The following is a 27,799-nucleotide window of genomic DNA, read 5'->3' as shown; positions in this document are numbered from 1 at the left end:
ACAGCCTATAGGGGGTCCCATTGCATTTGATTGAGAAGAGAACCGTAATAGGACAGGGACAGGCTTCTTCCAACCACACTGGACACTTAAATATTGAAATCTCTCTCTAAAATCTAGTCGTCAGTGTGGATAGAAAATGTACATATTAATATGGACAAGGCTTTGGTTTGCATTATTAGAGCCACTGCGAGCTCGGTCTGCCGTAAGGCTCCGGAGTTTAATAATGGCTGATTCTTCCTACACTTGTAGCACTGTGTACAGCGCAAAACACACACACACACATTTACAACATTCATTTAGTCCGGGACCTTCGCTGTAAACGATTCAGACCGACTCGGAAGTATTTACACTAGTATCTGACATGTTGATGGATTATATATTACATATTATATTATATCTGTAATTTACCTGATAGATACACTGTGTAGGAACAATCTATCGAAAAGACTGATTCTCCATCCTATTGAGCCCTTCAACTGAGCCCACACACACACACACACACACACACACACAGAGAAAGGCCCCCTATCGGGCAGAAAAAGAGGCAATCAGCAGAAATGGCAGAATTACAGATAAAGATAAACGACTATTAAAGCGCACGGCCTTCCTGCTCCTCGCTGCAGTGTTATTTAGAAAAACCAGCTGCACAGGAATCAATCACGCCCGAGAACATCCAGGCACTTCAGAGTACACGTACACACACACTAACCCAAAAATCTACCCTAAACACACTCTTACGTTTTATCCGTCACCTTTAATGACCTCGTTATGGATAACGTTTATCTTAGGGCTGGGCGGTATGACGGTACATTCGGTAATATAACGTATATACGTAATATACCGTAGCACAGTTAATACAACAGCTGTGGAACGCCTCAATATGGTGAAAGAAATAACCAAAAACAGATGGAGGATGAAGAGAGGAGGACCAAATGCAGACTAAAACACTTTATACTGCACGATGGCAGTATGCTGGCTGGATGGCCGGGCAGCTGCATCCAAGCCGTACATCACCAAGCGCAATGCGTCGGATGCGGTGGTGTAAAGCCCTCGCCACTGGAGTCTGGAGTGACGAATCACGCTTCTTCGTCTGGCGATCCGATGGAGGAGTCTGGGTTTGGCGGTTGCCAGGAGAACGGTACCTGTCTGACTGTATTGTGCCGAGTGTAAAGTGTGGTGGAGGGGGGGATTATGGTGCGGGGCTGTTTCTCAGGAGTCGGGCTCGGCCCCTTAGTTCCAGTGAAAGGAACTCTTAATGCTTCAGCACACCGAGAGATTTTGTGGGAACAGTTTGGGGATGGTCCCTTCCTGTTCCAACATGACTGCGCACCAGTGCACAAAGCACAAGGTCCATAAAGACGTGGATGAGCCAGTCTGGTGTGGATGAACCTGACTGGCCTGCACAGAGTCCTGACCTCAACCCGATAGATAGAACACCTTTGGGATGAATTAGAGCGGAGACTGTGAGCCAGGCCTTCTCGTCCAACATCAGTGTCTGACCTCACAAATGCGCTTCTGGAAGAACGGTCAAAAATTCCCATAAACACACTCCTAAACCTTGTGGAAAGCCTTCCCAGGAGAGTTGAAGCTGTTATAGCTGCAAACGGTGGCGACATCATATTAAACCCTATGGATTAAGAATGGGAGTCACTCAGGTTCAATACTTTTGGCAGTATAGTGTAGATTCTGCCCCTGTAATTCAACTTCATGTTTCTGTGTTGGACTCGTAACATAACAGACTGTATAAACGACTCACCTTTCAGACGAAATAAAAAAATAGGTTAAATATTTCTATATAATCAGTGTTTAGGGTGGATTTTTTTCTGTAAACATTCTCACAGGCAGCTCGAGTTTAGAGTTAAGGCTTACATAACACTGCACAACAACAATGCCATACAAGAGTGTGTGTGTGTGTGTGTGTGTGTGTGTGTGCAGTACAAGGTGAAAAAGTATTAAACCACTTGTGCTGTGCACGTGTATCCGCTTTTAATTTGTGTAAAATATATTTTGACTTGGTTTGACTGCAGTTATAAACTAACATGCAAATCAAAAACTCATCTGGCCTTGAGTTCGAATCTCGGGTGGCTATACGGACAACCCAGTCCGACCCTCCCTCCCTCAGACGCCGTGATAAAAACGTAATACAATAAAAAGTGGTTGGATACTTGTTTCACCTCACTGTACGTATGTATGAATACATTAATTCTATATCTTCTTCTTTTTGAAGTAGTCGGCGTACTGGCCGCCCAGACCCTGTGAATGCTGGCCGACGTAAGGCCCCTCTGATGTCACTTCCTGTACAGGCAGTGTTGGATATTCTCTCTTCTGTCCTCGCGCCTGAGCCTGAGAAAGAGATGAAGAGAGAAACAGCCATCAAAATTCAACACCTGATGTCACCTGAGGTCAGCTGGGCACCCCCTAGTGGACACGATCGGCCACTAGTCTGCTGGGTAGGAAAAGCCCGGACAAAAAAAATAAGGGGCGGGGTCTTTGAGGCAGCGTAACGACCCTGGTTAGTAGACCGAGGCGCCTGTACGTGGAGGAACGTGGAGATCAGTGCGTGACTCTCCATGCGAGAGACCGACCTCACGCGCCGATCGACCGAAGTACGGGCGACTAAGAAGGGGTCGGTGGACAAAAATGTAAGGTAGTGGGCGTGGCTTTGGGCTGTGGTAATGCCAGTGGGACATAAAGTGCGCAACCGAGCGAGTCAAGCTCATTTCCTCACTTCTGCAACACAGTCTTACTTTTTTACACCAGATCTCCACTCCTGATCGAGGACACGCCCCCTCCGACAGTGTGCAGTACCGACCGCTTCTTTTCACCTGCAGGCGGGTTCATATGGAGATCCGTATCGTGCACAGAGAGTCACGCACTGATCCCCATTATCCCCCGTCTCTGTGAAGTACTATCGATCAACCAGTAGAGGGCGTAACTGCAGCAGTTATGAGGAATCCTTACAGCCCTCCCACCCTCAGACCAGCCAATCGTCGTCCGTACAGGCGCCCCGCCTTACTTGATACCTCATGTATACATTATATGATCAAAGGTGTAACGAGTTTGGGGTAGAACTGACTAACTGACTACAACCCTTGTGAACACTTCTAGGATGAATGGGAACGCTGATTGTGAAACCGGTCTGCTTGCCTGGCCTTATAAATGCTCTTTGGCACAAATTCCTACAGACACATGTCCAACAAGCTCATGGTCAGGTGTCCACATACTTTTGAACATATAGTGTGTGTCTTAATATTTAATATATCTCTAAACCTTACACACACACACACACACACACACACTTTCTATGTTCTCTGTGCTCCCATTCTACTCAGTTTCTCTCTGTCTCTACAATCTAGCTGGACTGGCACTACTGGCATGATAATTACCCACACACTCATGCCAACGCGAGAACAGACACACTTACATAGTAATACTGGTTCCAGTCGGTCACGTTGTGCGCGCTGTGTGAGTGTGTAACGGCGCCAGGCGTGTGAGTCTGAGCGTGTGTGGGCGTGATGAAGCCGGGCATGATTGGCAGCGCGCTGTAGGCAGGCAGAATGGGCTGGGCGGTGCCATTCAGAGACAGAGGAGCCACCACGGGCTGCTTCACCACCTCCAGCTCCTGTAAAAGAAAAAGAGTTTAGACGCGTCTACACAAAGTCTGGAGAGATTTACAGTAACGCGTCTGTTATCTACATCACGGTTTTCCCAGAAGCCACTTGGTTTAAATCCGATACACTGCTGTATAACAGTAATTGCCCTTATATAGTCAATATATTTATTTTATTCTACCCTATTTTATTTATTACTGGACCTGCTGTAACACTCGAACTTCCCCGCATGGAGATCCATCAAGCAATCCCAAGCGATCAATCCAGGCGTCCTAGCAATCCTACGGCAATTCAGTTAGCACTGGATGTTTTAGGTTTACATTCAACTACTAAGGTAGCCAAGGGACGCTCAGGTGGCGCAGCGGTAAAACACGCTAGCACACCAGAGCTGGGATTTCGAATACACGGCCAGATGAACAAAGATTGGCTGTTGTTCAGGGTTGGTAAGCCGGACCAGGGTTCCTCATAACTGGTGCAATTACGACCTCTGCTGGCTGAGAGTCGGGGAATAACGCTGATCAGGGTGTGGCTCTCCGTACACAGGGCTGGTCGGCATATGAACTCGCCTCGTGCAGGTGAAAAAATGCAGTCGGTACTGATCACGTGTCGGAGGGGGCGTATGTCAGTTGTGAAGCTCCTCAGTCAGCAGTGGAGGTTGTATCGGTAGAGGTGAAGCGTTACGCAACCAGGGTAATTGGATATGACTAAATTAGGGGGGGAAAATCTGAGAAAAAAAAACAATTAAGGTAGCTGTGCTGTGTATCGTAGATTCTATTTATTCTATCATTTAATTAATAATGACTGTAATTTATTGATCGCTATGAAATGTGGCTCTTTTCTTTAAAAATCCCTGAAATCTGTGATTTTTAAAAAACGAGGTCTGTGAAATTAAGCACATTTTCCCGTATATTTAATAGTTATTTACTACTTATCTTATCTTATTTCTCACAAAAAGCACCACAGTTTGAAGCTGGGATGGATTTTAAGGTGCGAGTGTGCCGGCTGTGTGAAACTGCGACCGTGAACGTGTTTAACTGCAGAATAAAGGAGGTGCATTGTAGGGCTGCAGCTATGGATTATTTTTGTAATCGAGTATTTTATCGATTATTCCAGCGATTAATCGAGTAATCGGATAAGAAATACTTTGGCTTTAATGAAGAGCAAAAATAAATACATATAAGATTAAATAAGACGCGTCTCCTCAAACAAACTGCACGTTTTTATTCCTGCATACAGGACAGTTTAAAGAGAACATTTTGAAATGCAAAAACAAATACATCAAAAACAAATCTAATTACTTTTAAAATGTAAACAGGCGACCTAAAACTAAGGCATAAATAAAAATAAATAATAATACATAAACATAAGCCTCTAATTTGTGCAACTTTCAGAACTAAAAGTTTCAGCTACAGCTCACGCAGAACATAAAGCTTTAATATTTAGTTGGGAGGCTTTGTGGTGTTTGTAGGAGGTTCTGTCAGGATTGTATCTCCTAGATGAGGTAGATTTGGTGTGTGTGTGTGTGTGTTTGTCTAAGCCTTCAAAAAAGCCTGTGGTGTTTGTGATGAAGAAAAGTCAGAGTATCAACACGACGCTCTGATGGTGTGGATGTTGTTCTGAGTTTTAGTTTTTTCCAGCTTAAAATGATCTCAAACTTTCTGTGGTTTTCTTTCTCCAGTCTCCTCTGTTCGCCCCTCGATATTTTCTCTCTCTCCCCATTCTGCAGTCCGCGCTATCAAATCTTGGCGGTTTTTCAAATCGCACACTTTCATACTAAACAGTAAGCAGGAGCAGCGAGCGTGTCCAAAAACGTAGTATTCATTGGACTGTACGTGAAAAGTATCGGTTCAAGTCCTGTTAAGTACTGTTTATGATGATCTACGGCTGAATACTGACTCGGGTAAAATATCAGTTCTGGTTTTAGTGGATCTTAGTGCTGCCTTTGACACTGTAGATCATAGAATACTGCTGGATAGGTTGGAAAACTGTGTTGGACTTTCCGGAACAGTCCTTAATTGGTTCAGGTCTTATTTAGAAGACCGGAGTTACTTCGTCACTATTGGCAGCTGTGAATCTGACATGGTGGCTATGACATGTGGAATCCCCCAGGGATCAGTTCTCGGACCTCTTCTGTTCAATCTTTATATGCTGCCATTAGGCCAAATGCTACAGGCTAACAACATTGATTACCATAGTTATGCAGATGACACACAGATATATCTGGCTCTCTCACCAGATGATTACAGCCCAATAGATTCACTGTGTCAGTGTCTGGAGGACATCAATAACTGGATGAGCCAGAATTTTTTACAGTTAAATAAGGACAAAACAGAGATTGTGGTGTTTGGTAGCAAAGAAAAGAGGACCAGTGTCAGTGAGCACCTCAGTTCCCGGGCTCTAAAAACCAAAGACCAAGTCCGAAATCTTGGCGTTCTAATAGACTCAGATCTCACATTCACCAGCCATATAAAAACCATCACCAAAACAGCCTTCTACCATCTTAGAAATATAGCCAAAATCAAGGGTCTAGTGTGCCAACAAGACCTAGAGAAGCTCATCCATGCTTTTATCTCCAGTAGGGTGGACTATTGTAATGGTCTCTTAGCTGGACTTCCCAAAAAGACCATTAAACAGTTACAGCTCATTCAGAACGCTGCTGCTAGAGTTTTAACTAAGACGAAGAGAACTGAGCACATCACTCCAGTTCTAACATCTCTACACTGGCTTCCGGTTAGTTACAGAATAGAATTTAAAGTGCTGCTACTGGTCTATAGATCACTGAATGGGTTCAGCCCAGAATACATCTCAGATATGTTTAGAGAATATAAACCTAGTAGATCTCTTAGATCCATGGACTCAGGTCAGCTAGTTGAGCTCAGAGTCCAAACTAAACATGGTGAAGCAGCATTTAGCTGTTGGGCTGCATATACAGTGTATCACAAAAGTGAGTACACCCCTCACATTTCTGCAGATATTTAAGTATATCTTTTCATGGGACAACACTGACAAAATGACTTTTTGACACAATGAAAAGTAGTCTGTGTGCAGCTTATATAACAGTGTAAATTTATTCTTCCCTCAAAATAACTCAATATACAGCCATTAATGTCTAAACCACCGGCAACAAAAGTGAGTACACCCCTAAGAGACTACACCCCTAAATGTCCAAATTGAGCACTGCTTATCATTTTCCCTCCAAAATGTAATGTGATTTGTTAGTGTTACTAGGTCTCAGGTGTGCATAGGGAGCAGGTGTGTTCAATTTAGTAGTACAGCTCTCACACTCTCTCATACTGGTCACTGAAAGTTCCAACATGGCACCTCATGGCAAAGAACTCTCTGAGGATCTTAAAAGACGAATTGTTGCGCTACATGAAGATGGCCAAGGCTACAAGAAGATTGCCAACACCCTGAAACTGAGCTGCAGCACAGTGGCCAAGATTATCCAGCGTTTTAAAAGAGCAGGGTCCACTCAGAACAGACCTCGCGTTGGTCGTCCAAAGAAGCTGAGTGCACGTGCTCAGCGTCACATCCAACTGCTGTCTTTGAAAGATAGGCGCAGGAGTGCTGTCAGCATTGCTGCAGAGTTTGAAAAGGTGGGGGGTCAGCCTGTCAGTGCTCAGACCATACGCCGCACACTACATCAAATTGGTCTGCATGGCTGTCACCCCAGAAGGAAGCCTCTTCTGAAGTCTCTACACAAGAAAGCCCGCAAACAGTTTGCTGAAGACATGTCAACAAAGGACATGGATTACTGGAACCATGTCCTATGGTCTGATGAGACCAAGATTAATTTGTTTGGTTCAGATGGTCTCAAGCATGTGTGGCGGCAATCAGGTGAGGAGTACAAAGATAAGTGTGTCATGCCTACAGTCAAGCATGGTGGTGGGAATGCCATGGTCTGGGGCTGCATGAGTGCAGCAGGTGTTGGGGAGTTACATTTCATTGAGGGACACATGAACTCCAATATGTACTGTAAAATACTGAAGCAGAGCATGATCCCCTCCCTCCGGAAACTGGGTCGCAGGGCAGTGTTCCAGCATGATAATGACCCCAAACACACCTCTAAGATGACCACTGCTTTATTGAAGAGGCTGAGGGTAAAGGTGATGGACTGGCCAAGCATGTCTCCAGACCTAAACCCAATAGAACATCTTTGGGGCATCCTCAAGCGGAAGGTGGAGGAGCGCGAAGTCTCGAATATCCGCCAGCTCCGTGATGTCGTCATGGAGGAGTGGAAAAGCATTCCAGTGGCAACCTGTGAAGCTCTGGTAAACTACATGCCCAGGAGAGTTAAGGCAGTTCTGGGAAATAATGGTGGCCACACAAAATATTGACACTTCAGGAACTTTCACTAAGGGGTGTACTCACTTTTGTTGCCGGTGGTTTAGACATTAATGGCTGTATATTGAGTTATTTTGAGGGAAGAATAAATTTACACTGTTATATAAGCTGCACACAGACTACTTTTCATTGTGTCAAAGTGTCATTTTGTCAGTGTTGTCCCATGAAAAGATATACTTAAATATCTGCAGAAATGTGAGGGGTGTACTCACTTTTGTGATACACTGTAACTGGAACAGACTGCCAGGAGATATTAGATGTTCCTTAAATGTAGAAATGTTTAAATCCAGGTTAAAAACTTTTCTTTTTTCTTGTGCCTATGATTGAGCTCGAAATTTTTGCTATTACCCTTTTCTTTTAGTTTTTCATGCTCTTAATAATTCTTTTTATAGAGTAGTGTACATTCTAAATTGTAGTGTATATTCTACTATATTTTCTTTTATTTTTCATGTTTTAATTGCTTGTCTCTCTTGTTTTAATTTCGTATTTCCCAAATTGTAGGGTATATTTTACAATATTTTCTTTTAATTTTTCATGTTCTTAATTTTTATCTCTCTTGTTTGAATTTCATGTTGTCTTAATTGTAACTAAATGTTTGCAAGAAGTCTTTCTGAGGTTCTAGATCTCAGGAATGTTTTAATGCTTTTAATTTTTCCTTATGTAAAGCACTTTGAATTGCCAATGTGATTTGGGATGCAGCCCTCGGCTTCTTCATGTTACCTGACCACAGCGTGAACACGTTGTGCAAAAGTGTGAAACACCATACACACGCATGTATAAGAATCTTAAGTATAAAGAATAAAGACTAAACTATAAAACACACAGCAGTGAGGTAGTAGTGGGGTATTGCACATGCCCTGATTGGCTTAGGATATTGCACAGAATAAATTGCACGTTCTAAAAAAAACAATAGTGCAGCCATAATAAATATAAATACTGTCAGAATAAAATGAAGCATTGGCCATGTTTAAAGAGAGTCCAGAGTTCAATGTTTGTTCAGTTTTTACTTGTGCAGTGATTTATAAGAGTCAGTAAGTTGTTAGTGTGTGGTTTGGGAGTGTTCAGTTCCCGTATGGCCCTGGGGTAGAAACTGTTTTTTAGTCTGTTCGTCCGGGCTGTGATGGACCTGATGCGTTTTCCAGAGGGCAGCAGGTCGAACAGATGATGTCCAGGGTGAGATGGATCTCTCAGTATGTTGGTTGAGGTATCGTGAGCTGTATATACTGTAGTTGTATGCATTAAACGACGCCTCGATGCGAAAAATTTGAATCTATGATTTTTAGCAATCGAATTACTCGAGGAATTGCTTCAGCCCTAGTGCAATGCTTTCATATGTAAACAAATCAATCTGCGTTAATAACGGTCTATATTAATGCAATGTGTGGGTACCAGACACGGCTCTTTATTACAGCCACCACTAGACGTCACTGTAGAGCAGCGCACGACATAACTAATATTATTACATATTCAGTTTGTTTCAAAAATCTTCCTGTACCTGTTACGTAAAGGCCAGAAGTTCTCCTAGCTCACCGTCCCAGAGACGCCCCCGGTGGGTACTGTGTTATCAGAGAGGTGTGTGTGTGTGTGTGTGTACCTTGCTGAGATCTCTCTGCTGGTAGGCTGGGGCAGCAGCTTGGCTCATCTGAGTCTGAGAGTAGTACTGACTGAAGGCCTGGACGTACGAAGCGTAGTCCCCGTACGAGGACGTGACCACAGCCTGAGGACAGAAGGGGTTTAAATCATACAGCACTGACTTCAACGACACCCACAGCGCCCCCTATCTGATCGGTTTGTTCGTGCTTACCTGAGACTGTTCCTTGCTGTAGTCACTCGCCGTCGTGCTCTCCTGGTTTGTGTTACCGTAACCCTGCGCCTGGTAATGTTGGTACCACTGCTGCATGGCCTCCTGAAATACACACACACACACACACACACACACACGAATAATCCACATCACACACTACCAGCAGCACTGTGATCTTCCACCTGAGCTTATCAGATGTGCTGGTGTCTATCCACACCGAAGCTTTATTTATAAACAATATTTTACCCTAATTTATACACTTCTCTTTAAATAGAATACATTTTTTTTAGCCATATCAAAATTAACCAACTGCTGCTGCAGACCTCCACTCCTGCCTGAAAAGGGGTACAAAAAGGTCACAATTTGCAGTACTGACCATTTCTTTTTTCACCTGCACAAAGCGAGTTCATACGTAGATCCGTATTGTGCACAGAGAGTCTCGCACTGATCTCTGTTATCCCCCGTCTCTGTGCAGTGCCATCGATCAGCCAGCAGAGGTCGTAACTGCAGCAGTTAAGAGGAATCCCTGATAGATTTATATATATATACAGTATATATATACATTCACTGATCAGCCATGATCTGTCCATTTTATCAGCTCCACTTACCATATAGAAGCACTTCGTAGTTCTACAATTACTGACGGTAGTCCATCTGTTTCTCTGCATACCTTTATAGCCTGCTTTCACCCTGTTCTTCAATGGTCAGGACCCCCACAGGACCCCCACAGAGCAGGTATTATTTAGGTGGTGGATGATTCTCAGCACTGCAGTGACACTGACATGGTGGTGGTGTGTTAGTGTGTGTTGTGCTGGTATGAGTGGATCAGACACAGCAGCGCTGCTGGAGTTTTTAAACACCGTGTCCACTCACTGTCCACTCTATTAGACACTCCTACCTAGTCGGTCCACCTCGTAGATGTAAAGTCAGAGACGATCGCTCATCTATTGCTGCTGTTTGAGTCGGTCATCTTTGAGATCTTCATCAGTGGTCACAGGATGCTGCCCACGGGGCGCTGGTGGCTGGATATTTTTGGTTGGTGGACTATTCTCAGTCCAGCAGTGACAGTGAGGTGTTTAAAAACTGCAGTAGCGCTGCTGGGTCTGATCTAAAGTGCTTCTATATGGTAAATGGAGCTGATAAAATGGACACTGAGTGGTTTTAATGTTATGGTTGATCGGTATATATACAGTGTATCACAAAAGTAAGTACACCCCTCACATTTCTGCAAATATTTCATTATATCTTTTCATGGGACAACACTATAGACATGAAACTTGGATATAACTTAGAGTAGTCAGTGTACAGCTTGTATAGCAGTGTAGATTTACTGTCTTCTGAAAATAACTCAACACACAGCCATTAATGTCTAAATAGCTGGCAACAAAAGTGAGTACACCCCACAGTGAACATGTCCAAATTGTGCCCAAATGTGTCGTTGTCCCTCCCTGGTGTCATGTGTCAAGGTCCCAGGTGTAAATGGGGAGCAGGGCTGTTAAATTTGGTGTTTTGGGTACAATTCTCTCATACTGGCCACTGGATATTCAACATGGCACCTCATGGCAAAGAACTCTCTGAGGATGTGAGAAATAGAATTGTTGCTCTCCACAAAGATGGCCTGGGCTATAAGAAGATTGCTAACTCCCTGAAACTGAGCTACAGCATGGTGGCCAAGGTCATACAGCGGTTTTCCAGGACAGGTTCCACTCGGATCAGGCTTCGCCAGGGTCGACCAAAGAAGTTGAGTCCACGTGTTCGGCGTCATATCCAGAGGTTGGCTTTAAAAAATAGACACATGAGTGCTGCCAGCATTGCTGCAGAGGTTGAAGACGTGGGAGGTCAGCCTGTCAGTGCTCAGACCATACGCCGCACACTGCATCAACTCGGTCTGCATGGTCGTCATCCCAGAAGGAAGCTGACGCACAAGAAAGCCCGCAAACAGTTTGCTGAAGACAAGCAGTCCAAGAACATGGATTACTGGAATGCCCTGTGGTCTGACGAGACCAAGATAAACTTGTTTGGCTCAGATGGTGTCCAGCATGTGTGGCGGCGCCCTGGTGAGAAGTACCAAGACAACTGTATCTTGCCTACAGTCAAGCATGGTGGTGGTAGCATCATGGTCTTGGGCTGCATGAGTGTTGCTGGCACTGGGGAGCTGCAGTTCATTGAGGGAAACATGAATTCCAACATGTACTGTGACATTCTGAAACAGAGCATGATCCCCTGCCTTCGAAAACTGGGCCTCATGGCAGTTTTCCAACAGGATAACGACCCCAAACACAACCTCCAAGATGACAACTGCCTTGCTGAGGAAGCTGAAGGTAAAGGTGATGGACTAAACCCAATTGAGCACCTGTGGCGCATCCTCAAGTGGAAGGTGGAGGAGTTCAAGGTGTCTAACATCCACCAGCTCCGTGATGTCATCATGGAGGAGTGGAAGAGGATTCCAGTAGCAACCTGTGCAGCTCTGGTGAATTCCATGCCCAGGAGGGTTAAGGCAGTGCTGGATAATAATGGTGGTCACACAAAATATTGACACTTTGGGCACAATTTGGACACGTTCATTGTGGGGTGTACTCACTTATGTTGCCAGCTATTTAGACATTAATGGCTGTGTGTTGAGTTATTTTCAGAAGACAGTAAATCTACACTGCTATACAAGTTGTACACTGACTACTCTAACTTATATCCAAGTTTTATTTCTATAGTGTTGTCCCATGAAAAGATATAATAAAATATTTGCAGAAATGTGAGGGGTGTACTCACTTTTGTGATACACTGTATATATATAGGATCCACCTCTGGCAGGTGAAAAGAAGTGGCCAAAGAAGGTGATAGAAGGTGCATAGACGGTGAGTGTTCCTGATCAACGACTGTCTGATTCAGTCGGACATACTGTACAGTCGAGGGTCAACAGTGACGCTCGGGCAGGTCTGGAGTCACTAATGCTTTCACATCGACATCTCTCTCGCGCGCTCTCTCTCGCGCTCTCTCATTTGCTCTCTCTGCCTCTCCATCCTGTGTGAAAGCTTGCCGCCGTTTCTCTCTCTGAAAAGCTGTGGATTGCGGGGGAGTGAAGGAGCAGATGGGACAAAACGATTCACAGCCAAACCTTCCTCCCCTCGCTCGGTCTTCTTCCTCCGTTCCTCTCTCCATCGTCCACGCTCTCTCTCTCTCTCTCTCTCTCGCTCTCTCTCTCTCTCTCTTTCCAAGACGGAAAACTGTGTTAAAGTCTGTTAATCCTCGTCAGTACCTCAATTCCAACGAACTGGAGACAGAAACTGACTCACATACACACGCGTGTAACTGAATCATGATAAATGATTCCTGCAAATAAATGCAGAAATGCTAATAATACAGAAGCCACGACAGAGGCCATGAGGCGAACGCTGATTAGTATTATTGAGCCGTTATCCTGCCAGTTACAGACACGAGCCAATCAAGTGCCCGGCTGAGATTCGTCCTTGATAGCTCGAGATCTCAGCGCTGGTGGGCTAGTGTGTTTTAGCACTGCGCCACTCGAGCACCCCACTCCCAATGGCTAGGCTGTTCAGCCATCCCTCCCCTCAGACACAGCCAATCATGTCTGTGTAGACACCTATTACAACCGAGATTCGAACGGTGCATCAACATTGGTTCCCGTCTGACTTCCCTCCTAATTTTTCGTCCCTAATTCTTGTCCACAGATCGCTTCGGAAAAAACGTGCAACACAGGATTACTGCAGTGATTAAAAAACACAATTTATCATATTTTGTTGGCGCTGCTGATCAACTGGGCACCGCCTAGAGGGCACAATTGGCTCACAACTGGCCAGTAGTCTGCTGGGTGGGAAAAAAACGTACTTAAAATATGGTGGGGTCTTCGACGCTGTGTAAGGACCCTGGTTAGTAGCCGGAGGAACCTGTAGAAGTGGAGGAACGTGGAGCGCGTGACTCTCCATGCGCGAGACTGACCTCACGCACCGATCCACCAAAGTACGGGCAAATAAGAAGGGGTCGGTGGAGTGTGCAGGCGTTGGAGCGCATGTTGGGCAAATATATCCTCTTCGAAACATTGCTGATTCCACTAATAGGTAAGAACTGAGACTATCGCGCCCCCATGCACACAGTCACAGACCACATCTTTTCACCCGTCAGTGCGGAGTCCCGGATTTTGGAAGCCAGATCTCCAGGAACAAAGCGAGTAAACACACACGGGTCTCCACCATGGTGGACGTTCAGGAGCGTAACGGTTACCTGCGAGTATTGCTGGGTGTACTGGTGTGTGTACTCTGTGCTGTTGCACTCCGTGGTGTACTGGGTGCTCGGGAGGGCAGCCGGAGGCACGACTGGCGCGTAGGTCCCACTCACGGTCTGGGTTTTACTGCTGCTGCTGCTGCACGTCGCTACACACACACACACACACACACACATAATTACACAGTCATGTACGGTACAGAACAGGGCACCATGTACGGCACATCACACTTACAGTGATTTACATCTCGGTGTGACATTTAAGTAAAAGCATGAATCATTTCTGTTTGTGCTGTTTTACCCAGAGTAGTTAAGCAACACAACACGAACCCTACAGCTGTGATTCCGATGCAGCCATGTGTTCTGTTTAAGGTCCCTGAGACCCCGGAGCCTCCACGTCCTCGTTTCTACACTCACTGTCCATTTTATCAGCTCCACTTACCACATAGAAGCACTTGTAGTTCTACAATTACTGACTGTAGTCCATCTGTTTCTCTACATGCTTTGTTAGCCCCCTTTCATGCTGTTCTTCAATGGTCAGGACCATCACAGGACCACCACAGAGCAGGTATTATTTAGGTGGTGGATGATTCTCAGCACTGCAGTGACACTGACATGGTGGTGGTGTGTTAGTGTGTGTTGTGCTGGTATGGAATTTTTAAATACCGTGTCCACTCACTGTCCACTCTATTAGACACTCCTACCTAGTCGGTCCACCTTGTAGATGTAAAGTCAGAGACGATCGCTCATCTATTGCTGCTGTTTGAGTCGGTCATATTCTAGACCTTCATCAGTGGTCACGGGGCGCTGTTGGCTGGAGATTTTTGGTTGGTGGACTATTCTCAGTCCAGCAGTGACAGTGAGGTGTTTAAAAACTCCAGAAGCGCTGCTGTGTCTGATCCACTCGTACCAGCACAACACACACTAACACACGTCAGTGTCACTGCAGTGCTGAGAATGATCCACCACCTAAATAATACCTGCTCTGTGGTGGTCCTGTGGGGGTCCTGAGCATTGAAGAACAGGGTAAAACAGATGGACTACAGTCAGTAATTGTAGAACTACAAAGTGCTTCTATATGGTAAGTGGAGCTGATAACATGGACAGTGAGTGTAGAAACAAGGAGGTGGTTTTAATGTTACGGCTGATCGGTGTATATATATGACTATGACTTGGCTATAAGCTTGACTGACGTCCTATTTCAAAAACAAATTAAAATTGTATTAGGTTAGAGTGACCTCTGTGTGATCTTTTCAGCTAGAACAGCAGCCGCTCATCTGACTTTTAAGTGTGTCTGTGGGAATTTGTACCCATTCAGTCAAAAGATGACAGCATATGTATGGCTGGTATCTGAAATAACACTGGACCAGCAGGAGACAGTAATGTGGTGCTTACGGCTTCTGACGGGCACAGCTGAAACCCAAGGCTGCAGGCGGGGCAGCAGGGCAAACGCCAACACACACACACACACACACACACACAAGGACACACGAGAACACACACACACGGGCATTGTGGTTTGAACCTGCCAGCCGTCGGCACTCTGGTGGCCGTGTGGCCTCGAGCACACAAACAGCCTGGCATACAGGGTATAAATTATAAACATCACAGTCTGGTCTTCTGGGTCTCCTGCCAGTCCACACACACACACACACACACACACAGACACACACACATACACACACACCTGAGGTCTGTGCAATCAGGTGTGTTTGGAGCTGGAACAGCGGAGACCAGAGTGGCTGGGCGTCGTTATTAATGTAACTGACAGTACCAACAAGACAGTGTGTGTGTGTGTGTGTGTGTGTGTGTGTGATCCGTTGGGGATGTATTGTAATGAGAATGTTATGGGGCCCTCAAGAGGAAATGTTTAGTGTCAACAGTGATTACAAACCTCACACTTATTTCAGCTCTGGCTCAGGGGGAACGATTCAATGTGTAAGTGTATTTAAAGTGTGTGTGTGTGTGTGTGTGTGTGTGTGTGTGTTTTGTTTGGTTTATTATGGGGAGGTTGGGCATTTCCCTCCTTTTTATCCCAATTATTTCCGAATCCTTATTTACATGTGCAGTAGACGCTTTTATCCATAGCGACTTACAATTGTGACAGTATACAGTGGCAACCTGACAGTGATGGGGCTTGAACCAGCAACATTCTGATTACTAGTCCAGAACCTTAACCACTAGCCTACATTGCTGCCACATGCGTGCCACCCAGACTGGACGGGAAGTGCCGTGAGCTAGCCGCGAGGAGATGACTCCTAATCTGACCTGTCCTCCCTCAGGCACAGGGTGTTTTGTCTGCAGAGAGCCTGACCAGGCCGGTGGCGCCACTGAGACTCGACCTGGGTTGGTTTTGTATGCCCGTTAGCAGTAGGCATGGCTTAAACACTGTCGCCTTACAGCAAGAAGGTCCTGGGTTTGAATCCCAGCTGTAATGGTTTCTGTGTGGAGTTTGCATGTTCTCCACGTGACAGTACAAAGACGTGCAGTCAGGTTAACTGGAGCTGCTAAATCGCTCTTATGTATGTGTGTGTGTGTGTGTGTGTGTGTGTGTGTGTGTGTGTGTGTGTGTGTGTGTGTGGATACCTTGCAGTATGACTCCAGGCAGCACGCTGGCCATGTTCAGGTAGGGGTTGGAGGGCAGTTTGACCTCTTTAGGTGGTTCTCCCAGCAGAGACGTCTGGAAACTGGATGTCTGGAGAGAGAAAACATGATAAATCCCAGTATTCCCAGTATTCCCATTTACTATCCGACTGACATGCAGGTAGTGTCCATTGAAATAACGATTAGTAATATGTGACCGTACACTTTAGGAAACATTAGTATTTAATAAAAACAACTGTAATAAACACTAGTATTTAATAATAAATATTTTAATAAACACTAGTATTTAATAATAAATATTTTAATAAACACTAAAATTTACTAATGAGAATTGTAATAAACACTAGTATTAATTAATGAGAGCTTTAGGAAACACTAATTTTAATAAATGCTAGTATTTACTAATGAGAAGAGAAGAACTCACAGTACAAACGCTGCTGTTCTCTGTGGTGGTTCCGTAGTTATTTGGGATTATCTGCGCTTTGCCTAATCCAGCGCTGGAGTTTGGTATCTGGCAGTGAGCGTGGGTCGACCCCGCTGACAGCGAAGGGTGTCTGTCGAGGACCGCGGACGAACCCGACACGCCATTCTGATCGGCTGGACCTGAGCAAGAGCCGTCCGTGGTGAAGACGCCTGAATCCTGAGACGACTCTAAAAATCACGAGAGAAGAGAATTTTAGCACGATAACCTCACTAAAATGTGTTTAAAGGGAAAAGGTTGTGCAGTGGATTTGTCTCTCATCAGCATCAATGGTACCATGCCATGGGTACAGATGCCCCCCATGCCATGCTAAATGTCAGAACTGATGCAGAACTGACGACTTTCTCTTTGTGTAATAGTTTAAAATTGCATTTCTTAATGCAGCGGTGACCTGTGTTAAGTAACGACAGTTTTCTGAAGTACTCTGTCATATAGGGTAGTGAAAGACTGGATGATTCCTGGAACCGGACACACAGAGACTCTGACCAGGATAAAGTGGTTAATGGAAAACATTTTGCACCACTAGAAATGTTTACAAACGAAATTGTATTTGTATTTTATTACAAGTTTACATGAGCATTCTAAGACTTTAGTCTGGTCAGGGATGCGGTGGGTCCAATTCATTGGACGAACAGCAAGAAAACACCCTAGACACACATCTCCAATTTGGACTTGTGGGAGGAAACCGGAGCACCCGGAGGAAAGCAACACATTAGCATTTTCGGCATTTGGCAGACGCTTTTATCCAAAGCGACTTACACTACACAGTCTGAGCAATTGAGGGTTAAGGGCCTTGCTCAAGGGCCCAACAGTGGTAACCTGGCAGTGGTGGGGTTTGAACCAGCAACCTTCTGCTTACTAGTCCAGTACCTTAACTGCTAGGCTACAACTGCCCTACACGGAAAGAACATGCTGCCCGGCTGGAATCGAACCCATGCCCATCTTGCTGTGATGTGACAGCGCTACCCACTTTGTAGGTTGCCAGTTCAGGAAGGGAATCCAGCTGCCTACATTTAGCCTTCAACACTCACCAGCGCTGGGAGAGTCACCCATCCGTCCTTTCACCAGCGGTACCGGGGCAGCGCCTCTCAGGGACAGGACTTTATGGAGAAGTAATCTGGAAGGGTCTCCTAACAGACTAGGAAGCTGAAGAGGAGACAGAGAAACAGAGACAGAGATACGAGGATGGGGGAATAAATAATTAATAATAATGATTCTTATTTTTCTTCTTTAGAAATAGTCACAAACTGCAAAGTATATAAGATAAGATAACATAACACAAGATAACATGAGATAATGTAACTCATCAGACCAGAGAATCTTGTTTCTCATGGTCTGAGAGTCCAGACGGGCTGTCATGTGCCTTTTACTAAGGAGTGGCTTCCGTCTGGCCATAAAGGCGTGATTTGTGGAGTGCTGCCTGGATGGTTGATCTTCTGATAGGTTCTCTCATCTCCACAAGGATACGCTGGAGCTCTGTCAGAGTGACCCTCGGGTTCCTGCTCACCTCCCTGTCCAAGGCCCGTCTTCCCCGATCGCTCAGTTTGGCCGGGCGGCTTCAGGTCTAGGAAGATTTTCGGTGGTTCCAAATTTCTTCTATTAGTGAACGATGGAGGCCGCTGTGCTCTTTGGGACGTGTAAAGCTGCAGCAATGTTTCTGTAACCTTCTCCAGATCTGTGCCTCGACACAATCCTGTTTCTGAGGTCTACAGATAATCCCTTTGACCCCATGGCTTGGAGTTTGCTCTGATATGCATTGTCGACTGTGGGACCTTATATAGGCAGGTGTATGAATCCCCAATCATGTCCAATCTATTGAATTGACCACAGGTGAACTCCAATTTAATTGTAGAAACATCTCAAGCAGTATTAGTGAAAACAAACTGCACCTTTTGGGTGTCATATCAAAGGGTGTGCACACTTGTGTACATATGATATTTTACATTATGATTTTTAATAAATGAGCACAAATGTCAAAAACTCTGCTTTCAGTTTGTCATTGTGACCTAAAAATGAACTCAATCTATTATAGAACGAGTCTGTAACGTAATAAAACGTGGAGAAGGTGAAAGGGGCGTGCAGACTTTCCGGCTTGACTGTATGTGGCGCAGGAAACCCACCAGCTCAGAGATGCAGGTTCGAATCCCAGCTGTGCTGTCAGCCAGCCTGGCACCTACACATACACGATTGGCTATTTCTCTCTGATAAATTAGCACCCTGTCCAGGATATTCCTGCCTTACACCGTGTGTTTCTCAGAGGAAAAAGCACAAAAAAAAAAAAAAACATTTGATTATTTTTGTCTGATTTTCTTACACGTCTGCTTGTAGTTCTATTTGTTGTTTATTAAATGTAAAAGTCCTGGTCAGGCATTTCTGGACCCGAACACAGTTGAACCGCGAAGAAAATGAATTAAAATACGCAGAGCAGCGTCAATCAGAGCCACGAGCGCAAACAATCATCCGGCTCCTTCTCTCATCCTTTCTCCGAGCTGACGGGACCTGTTATTGCGCATTATTAAATAAAACTAGAAGTTTCAGCCCCCGGGTTCTCCGATCCTCGGCGGTAAACGAGCTAAACGAACGTAATGGCTTCCCGAGTAAAGTTACGGCTTTCATTATGGAGACGGATTTAGAAACGGAGCGATAAATCCTCTCAGGAATAAATACAGCATCGCCGAGTGGTGCGCTTCGCTTCGGATATGAAGCCGATACATCTAGAATTCTAAACATCTCAAATTCGGCGGCGTCCTTATGGATGCTGAAATATTCAGCGCATTCAAATAAAATTAGTTCTTAATGGCATCAATTTGGTAAGAAAAAAAATCACAATACATCTGATATTCGGGTAAAAATGAGGACGCCGGTGACACGTTTACCATAAATAAATAAATGACCGATAGTATTTATATTACAATGAGGTGGCGCAGCGGGATTCTGGACTCCCCGAGTTCGATTCTCTGCTCTGCTTCTGATCGACTGGGCGCCCCCTAGCGGGCACAAATTCCGCCACTAAAGTCTGCTGGGTGGGAAAAGACCGGACTAAAAAAAGCGGGGTGGGGTGTTCAATGCTGTGTAAGGACCCTGGTTAGTAGCCCGAAGCAGAGATGGGGACTCGAGTCTGCACACACAGAGATTTCAGACTCGACTCGGACTCGTTTCAAATGACTCGACTCATGACTCACAAAAAATGACTCGGAAACAACAAGAGTCCCTAGCGTCAGCATGTGTTAACATTAGTTACGTGTGACAATTATATATATATGATCCGACATCATTCTGATCGTGTCATAATAACGCTCCGGCCGTTTTAACCCGCATAGTACGCAATGTGTAAATGTTCCAGCCAGCTTCCAGCGTAGTGATGAAGCGTTGCTCCCTACTGCCTATTTTGGATTGGAATCTTACTTAAAATGGTGGAATACTCTACGTAGTGCACTTCACAGGAACGACCGGGGTGAATGGAACGCTCCTACAGAATCGGCACTAACGGTTAAAAGAGCCGCTTTCTGAACCAATCAGAGCTTCTGATTGTAATTGTTAGTAAGAAATGCTGTTATTTGCATTTATTCAGTTTGCGTCACACAGATGACGTGGTAATGAAACGCTCGATCGGCTTTCTAACGACTTCCTGTTTTACTTCACGACCGGGAAAAGTTTGGAGGTTTTTAATTATAAGCACATTTACAAAATAACGGATTCTGTTCCTAACGGGACGCACGCTTATAAATGTAATAGCATCTGGAAGAACAGAAGCTCAGGTAAGCAGCGGTTATGATGGTTTTTGCTGTGTTTGGGATTTTGGCCGCTGTGCCGTGATTTATCGAGCGCTTTTGTTCTGTAATGAAAACAAAACGTATCAGTTGAAGCTTTTAACTGGAACCTTCTTGTTACAGAAATTACATTCATTTACACAATGAGGAGGAAAGTAAAGACACGAAGTAAAACGGCTAAATACACTCGCTAATCTGTTGTTGTTTTTATCTGAACTTACAGATTATTTATTTATTTCTGCGCTACATTTATAATATATGTTTTGTGTAGATTATACTGACTCGTGACTCGTATTTTGTGAATTGTGAACATCTCTGGCACAAGGCGCCTGTACAGAAGTGGAGGAACGTGGAGATCATCGGAGGAAGCACGTGTCAGGCAAATATACCCTCCTCATACGCCAGTGGGGTCTCCAGGAGGGGAAGAGTAATTGGCTATGACTAAATTGGGAGAAACGGGGAGAAAAAATACTGGTGATGAGCTGAATGTATCGCAATAAACTGACATGAGTCACTGACCAACTGAAGAGTCCAAACTGACCACTGTCTACTGTCAAAAGCACCTACAGTGGGCACTCGGGCATCGGACCTGGACATGGGAGTGATGGTAATGGGTTAACTGGTCAGACCAGACACCACAGGACTCCTCAGATCTATTTTGACAGCATGTTAGGCGGGTGGTCCTAATGTTTCGGCTCATCCAAGTACAAAACAAACACATGCTCAGATTAGAACCTCGGCACCACCCACACTTACATTAGCGACGTGCTTGTCCTTGATGTGCAGGAGCTGCTGCTGCGCCATGTGCATGTGAAGAAGGTTCTGCAGAACAAACCCGTTCCCCAGCATGGCGTTCTAAAGAGAAGTGTGATAAGAAGGACAGCAAATAATCATCCTATATACTCCCATCAGTGAGCTTATAGGACGGCGGAAGATTCCACCATTAACAGAGATTGGAATATGACTACTGGCAATCATGGCCTCAGCATATCTACATGTTTTAAGTAGTAAATGATAATTATCGCAGGTATTATTTAGGTGGTGGATGATTCTCAGCACTGAAGTGACACTGACATGGTGCTGGTGTGTTAGTGTGTGTTGTGCTGGTATGAGTGGAGGTTTTAAATACCTCACTGTCACTGCTGGACTGAGAATAGTCCACCAACCAAAAATATCCAGCCAACAGCGCCCCGTGGGCAGCGTCCTGTGAGCACTGATGAAGGTCTAGAAGATGAGCGACTCAAACAGCAGCAATAGATGAGCGATCGTCTCTGACTTTACATCTACAAGGTGGACCGACTAGGTAGGAGTGTCTAATAGAGTGGACAGTGAGTGGACACGGTGTTTAAAAATTCCACTCATACCAGCACAACACACACTAACACACCACCACCATGTCAGTGTCACTGCAGTGCTGAGAATGATCCACCACCTAAATAATACCTGCTCTGTGGTGGTCCTGTGGGGGTCCTGACCATTGAAGAACAGCATGAAAGGGGCTAGCAAAGCATGCAGAGAAACAGATGGACTACAGTCAGTAATTGTAGAACTACAAAGTGCTTCTATATGGTAAGTGGAGCTGATAAAATGGACAGTGAGTGTAGAAATGAGGAGGTGGTTTTAATGTTATGGCTGATCAGTGTATATGTTCGATGGTTCCGTACCTGCTGCGCTTTTCCAAGCTGAAGGAGTGCGGCAGTCAGCGGCGGTCGGAAGACAGGAACAGCCTGAGCACGAAATTTCCCTGATTAAAAAATAAAAACAGAGAACAGAACAAATGTCAGTGTGGTGGGGAACACCAGAAATAAAAAGAATAATGAGTAAAAATGCAGTAAAAGTAGAAGGAAGGGTCGTCGAAGGTCCATTCTCTCCTCTTATTATGTTCTCGTTCCAGAACAGGTAGAGAAATTTAGGATTAGATTTAATCATGAGCTATATTTGGGGCTCTCTTTAAGCTCCGGCTTCAGGCCTTCCGTAGCTCATTTATCCTCCCAACCAAAAAAAAAAAAAAAGGTTCATTTTAATACATGATTAGATTTTCATCAAGGAACGGACCTGGTCTGATTAGTACTGATCATGTGACCACACTGAAATGGAATTTTATTATGATAAAGAGATGAAATGCTCATAATACCCCAAATCAGTCCTGCATTTTAGGCCTGCAACACATTCCAAACAAACTAAATAATGATGTGATGTTAAGCAGGTGATTGTAATCATGGTTTGGTACAAAAGCAGCATCCAGGAAAGGTTGAGCCTTAGTGGACCAAAGATGATCAGAGGATCCAGTTTGTCCACAAATGTGTGAGAAAATGATTGAAATGTTTAAAAACAATGAACCTCAAAGAAATATTGGAAGGGATTTGCATGTTCTCCCTCTACAGTGCAGAATATCATTAAACCATTCCTCAGACGGCGCCGCATCAAGAACCTCCACTCAACACTAGCTGATAGAACCACATGGGTGAGGGATTAGTTTATCAAACCTTTATCAAGCTCTACAATACAGAGTTACTGCACAAATCATACTTAACACTTTACTGTGCAAAAAAGAAGCCTTTTGTTAACCATGTCCAGAAGCGATGTCGACTTCTCTGGGCTCGGAGGCATCTAGGATGGACCATCACACAGTGAAGACGTGTATCGTGGTCAGATGAATCAACATTCCAGGTCTTTTTTGGATGGAATGGACGCCGTGTACTCCAGACCAAAGCTTCAGTCCAAAAGCCAGGGTGTGTCATGATATGGGGCTGTGTCCCAACTTTTTCTGATTTGAGGTTGTACACAACAAAAAAATAAAGAAAGAAAGAATAAACAGGAAGTGTGGGCGTGTACCTCCCCGTTTGCCAGTGTTGTATGGTCTCAGAAGAACCTGAAGAGCAGCAGGATTGGTCATACTGTTGAGGAGCTGAGACAGATTAGGCTCAGGCAGCAAACCTTTCCTATTACTCAGCATCTATCAAAAAATTATAGAAATATTATAGAATATTACAAGAGCTTCTGGTTTTTCATGTGATTAATATTAATAATAATAATAATAATAATAATAATAACATTACTACTACTTCTAATAATAATAGTAAAAATATTGATAATTATAATAATAAAATAATAATAAAATTAATAATACAAATAATAATAATAATAATAATGTAATTATAAATAAAATAATAACAATATAGTGATAATAATAATTATTATAACTACTATAGTAATTATAATAAAAATAAATTTAATACAGTAATAAAAATAATAATATAATAATACATCAATAAAAATAAAGTGTAAAAAAGTGTTAAAAAAAATATAAAATAATACATAAAATAATACAAAAATGGTATCATAATAATAACAATAATAATAATGGTAATAACAATATGATACAAATAATAAAGTCATAATAATACACAATAATAATAAATAAATGAAGTAAATAATACAATGAACATTTATAAACATGCCACAGGTTTTTATAACATCAGAATGTGGGTTGAGTGACGGATCACAGAGACCCTGATCACCCTGATTCCACACACTGTTACTCTGGTCCTGATTAAATCATTTGATGAAGATTTTCCTCACATCAGGTGTAAATGTGGCCTAAAATACACTTTACCAAAAATAAATCACTACCCGCTGTATCAGATACACCTACTGCACCGGTGCATCTAGTGAGTGTTCAATAACTGACTGTAGCCCAAAATTTAACGACACATTTACACCAATATCATCCTTTCCACACCATCCATATTCTTCTTTAATTTAATTTTTATATTTATACATATATGTTTATATACAGTGTATCACAAAAGTGAGTACACCCCTCACATTTCTGCAAATATTTCATTATATCTTTTCATGGGACAACACTATAGACATGAAACTTGGATATAACTTAGAGTAGTCAGTGTACAACTTGTATAGCAGTGTAGATTTACTGTCTTCTGAAAATAACTCAACACACAGCCATTAATGTCTAAATAGCTGGCAACATAAGTGAGTACACCCCACAGTGAACATGTCCAAATTGTGCCCAAATGTGTCGTTGTCCCTCCCTGGTGTCATGTGTCAAGGTCCCAGGTGTAAATGGGGAGCAGGGCTGTTAAATTTGGTGTTTTGGGTACAATTCTCTCATACTGGCCACTGGATATTCAACATGGCACCTCATGGCAAAGAACTCTCTGAGGATGTGAGAAATAGAATTGTTGCTCTCCACAAAGATGGCCTGGGCTATAAGAAGATTGCTAACACCCTGAAACTGAGCTACAGCATGGTGGCCAAGGTCATACAGCGGTTTTCCAGGACAGGTTCCACTCGGAACAGGCTTCGCCAGGGTCGACCAAAGAAGTTGAGTCCACGTGTTCGGCGTCATATCCAGAGGCTGGCTTTAAAAAATAGACACATGAGTGCTGCCAGCATTGCTGCAGAGGTTGAAGACGTGGGAGGTCAGCCTGTCAGTGCTCAGACCATACGCCGCACACTGCATCAACTCGGTCGTCATCCCAGAAGGAAGCTGATGCACAAGAAAGCCCGCAAACAGTTTGCTGAAGACAAGCAGTCCAAGAACATGGATTACTGGAATGCCCTGTGGTCTGACGAGACCAAGATAAACTTGTTTGGCTCAGATGGTGTCCAGCATGTGTGGCGGCGCCCTGGTGAGAAGTACCAAGACAACTGTATCTTGCCTACAGTCAAGCATGGTGGTGGTAGCATCATGGTCTTGGGCTGCATGAGTGTTGCTGGCACTGGGGAGCTGCAGTTCATTGAGGGAAACATGAATTCCAACATGTACTGTGACATTCTGAAACAGAGCATGATCCCCTCCCTTCGAAAACTGGGCCTCATAGCAGTTTTCCAACAGGATAACGACCCCAAACACAACCTCCAAGATGACAACTGCCTTGCTGAGGAAGCTGAAGGTAAAGGTGATGGACTAAACCCAATTGAGCACCTGTGGCGCATCCTCAAGTGGAAGGTGGAGGAGTTCAAGGTGTCTAACATCCACCAGCTCCGTGATGTCATCATGGAGGAGTGGAAGAGGATTCCAGTAGCAACCTGTGCAGCTCTGGTGAATTCCATGCCCAGGAGGGTTAAGGCAGTGCTGGATAATAATGGTGGTCACACAAAATATTGACACTTTGGGCACAATTTGGACATGTTCACTGTGGGGTGTACTCACTTATGTTGCCAGCTATTTAGACATTAATGACTGTGTGTTGAGTTATTTTCAGAAGACAGTAAATCTACACTGCTATACAAGTTGTACACTGACTACTCTAAGTTATATCCAAGTTTTATTTCTATAGTGTTGTCCCATGAAAAGATATAATAAAATATTTGCAGAAATGTGAGGGGTGTACTCACTTTTGTGATACACTGTATGTATATCTGTAATTACTTTTGCTACTATTATATATGTATACACACATCTGATGTTTTATATTTATGCTTATATACTGTATCTGTATATACTGTTCATGACTGTCTATCTATCTGTATATCTATCTATCTATCTGTCTGTCTGTCTATCTTTCTGTCTTTCTATCTGCCTGCCTGCCTGTCTGTCTATCTATCTGTCTATCTGTATGAATGTTTTTCTATCTATCTGTCTGTCTGTCTGTCTGTCTGTCTGTCTGTCTATCTATCTATCTATCTATCTATCTATCTATCTATCTGTCTGTCTGTCTGCATGCCTGTCTATCTATCTATCTATCTGTCTATCTATCTATCTATCTATCTATCTATCTATCTATCTATCTATCTATCTGTCTATCTATCTATCTGTCTGTCTATCTATCTATCTATCTATCTATCTATCTGTCTATCTATCTATCTATCTATCTATCTATCTATCTATCTATCTATCTATCTGTCTATCTATCTATCTGTCTGTCTATCTGTATGAATGTTTTTCTATCTATCTGTCTGTCTATCTATCTATCTATCTATCTATCTGTCTGTCTGTCTGTCTGTCTGTCTGTCTGTCTGTCTGCATGCCTGTCTATCTATCTATCTATCTATCTATCTATCTATCTATCTATCTATCTATCTATCTATCTATCTATCATCCATCCATCCATCCATCTATCTATCTATCTATCTGTCTGTCTATCTGTATGAATGTTTTTCTATCTATCTGTCTGTCTATCATCTGTCGATCTATCTATCTGTCTATCTATCTATCTGTCTGTCTGTCTATCTTTCTGTCTTTCTATCTGCCTGCCTGCCTGTCTGTCTATCTATTTGTCTATCTGTATGAATGTTTTTCTATCTATCTGTCTGTCTGTCTGTCTGTCTGTCTGTCTGTCTGTCTGTCTGAATGCCTGCCTATCATCTATCTATCTATCTATCTATCTATCTATCTATCTATCTATCTATCTATCTATCTATCTGTCTATCTGTATGAATGTTTTTCTATCTATCTGTCTGTCGATCTGTCTGTCTATCCACCTGTCTGTCTATCTATCTATCTGTCTGTCTATCATCAGCTGACCTCTGTATCAGTGGAACAGGATCAGTATGTGATCACCTCTACCTGGATATCTGTTTCATGCCTACTCGTGATTCTCTTCTGTCTCAGGACGTTACAGCATCATCAGTGTGTCTGATATCACATCCACATCCACAATTCCTAAATCTGCACGTCAATCCCTGGTAACAACCGCCAATCAGCCAATTATGGCCGGCGGCTTGGGTTGATGAAATCCAATAGGAAGCAGCGATTCGAACACTGCAGGAGCCCGAAGTGAAATCTAATACAACCTGCTTCAGGAGAGAGCCTGACTCGGTCGGTACGGCTGGTCGGAATGTGTGTGTGAGTGTGTGTGTGTGTGTGTGTTTGTGTTTGGCATGAATGGGAGCAGCTCTGATTTCCTCATTAGAACTGTGATGTCTGTAAGCAGAATGGCTTCGCCCCAATCGCACCGCAACCCCATCTGCTGCCTACTGT

At 43.8% G+C, this 27,799-nt stretch overlaps 1 protein-coding gene across 1 annotated transcript in view; it reads right to left on the bottom strand.

The window, feature by feature from the left end:
- Positions 1-2,164: 2,164 nt before the first annotated feature.
- Positions 2,165-27,799, bottom strand: part of raver2 (ribonucleoprotein, PTB-binding 2) — a 76,945-nt gene continuing 51,310 nt past the window's right edge. Inside the window, exons 5-15 of the mRNA XM_062998168.1 lie at positions 23,686-23,806; positions 22,515-22,594; positions 21,607-21,705; positions 18,112-18,226; positions 17,024-17,250; positions 16,582-16,690; positions 13,996-14,144; positions 9,760-9,861; positions 9,550-9,672; positions 3,425-3,622; positions 2,165-2,343 (exon numbers count right to left, since the gene is read on the bottom strand). Of these exons, the coding sequence (XP_062854238.1) occupies positions 2,206-2,343; positions 3,425-3,622; positions 9,550-9,672; positions 9,760-9,861; positions 13,996-14,144; positions 16,582-16,690; positions 17,024-17,250; positions 18,112-18,226; positions 21,607-21,705; positions 22,515-22,594; positions 23,686-23,806 (1,461 nt within the window). The 3' untranslated portion in view covers positions 2,165-2,205. The remainder of the gene's footprint in view (positions 2,344-3,424; positions 3,623-9,549; positions 9,673-9,759; positions 9,862-13,995; positions 14,145-16,581; positions 16,691-17,023; positions 17,251-18,111; positions 18,227-21,606; positions 21,706-22,514; positions 22,595-23,685; positions 23,807-27,799) is intronic.

The sequence above is a fragment of the Trichomycterus rosablanca genome, chromosome 6 (assembly GCF_030014385.1).
Source record: "Trichomycterus rosablanca isolate fTriRos1 chromosome 6, fTriRos1.hap1, whole genome shotgun sequence".
Classification (NCBI taxonomy): Eukaryota; Metazoa; Chordata; class Actinopteri; order Siluriformes; family Trichomycteridae; genus Trichomycterus; species Trichomycterus rosablanca.
The sequence above is the reverse complement of the archived record's forward strand: the minus strand, read 5'-3'. Positions and strand labels throughout refer to the sequence as shown.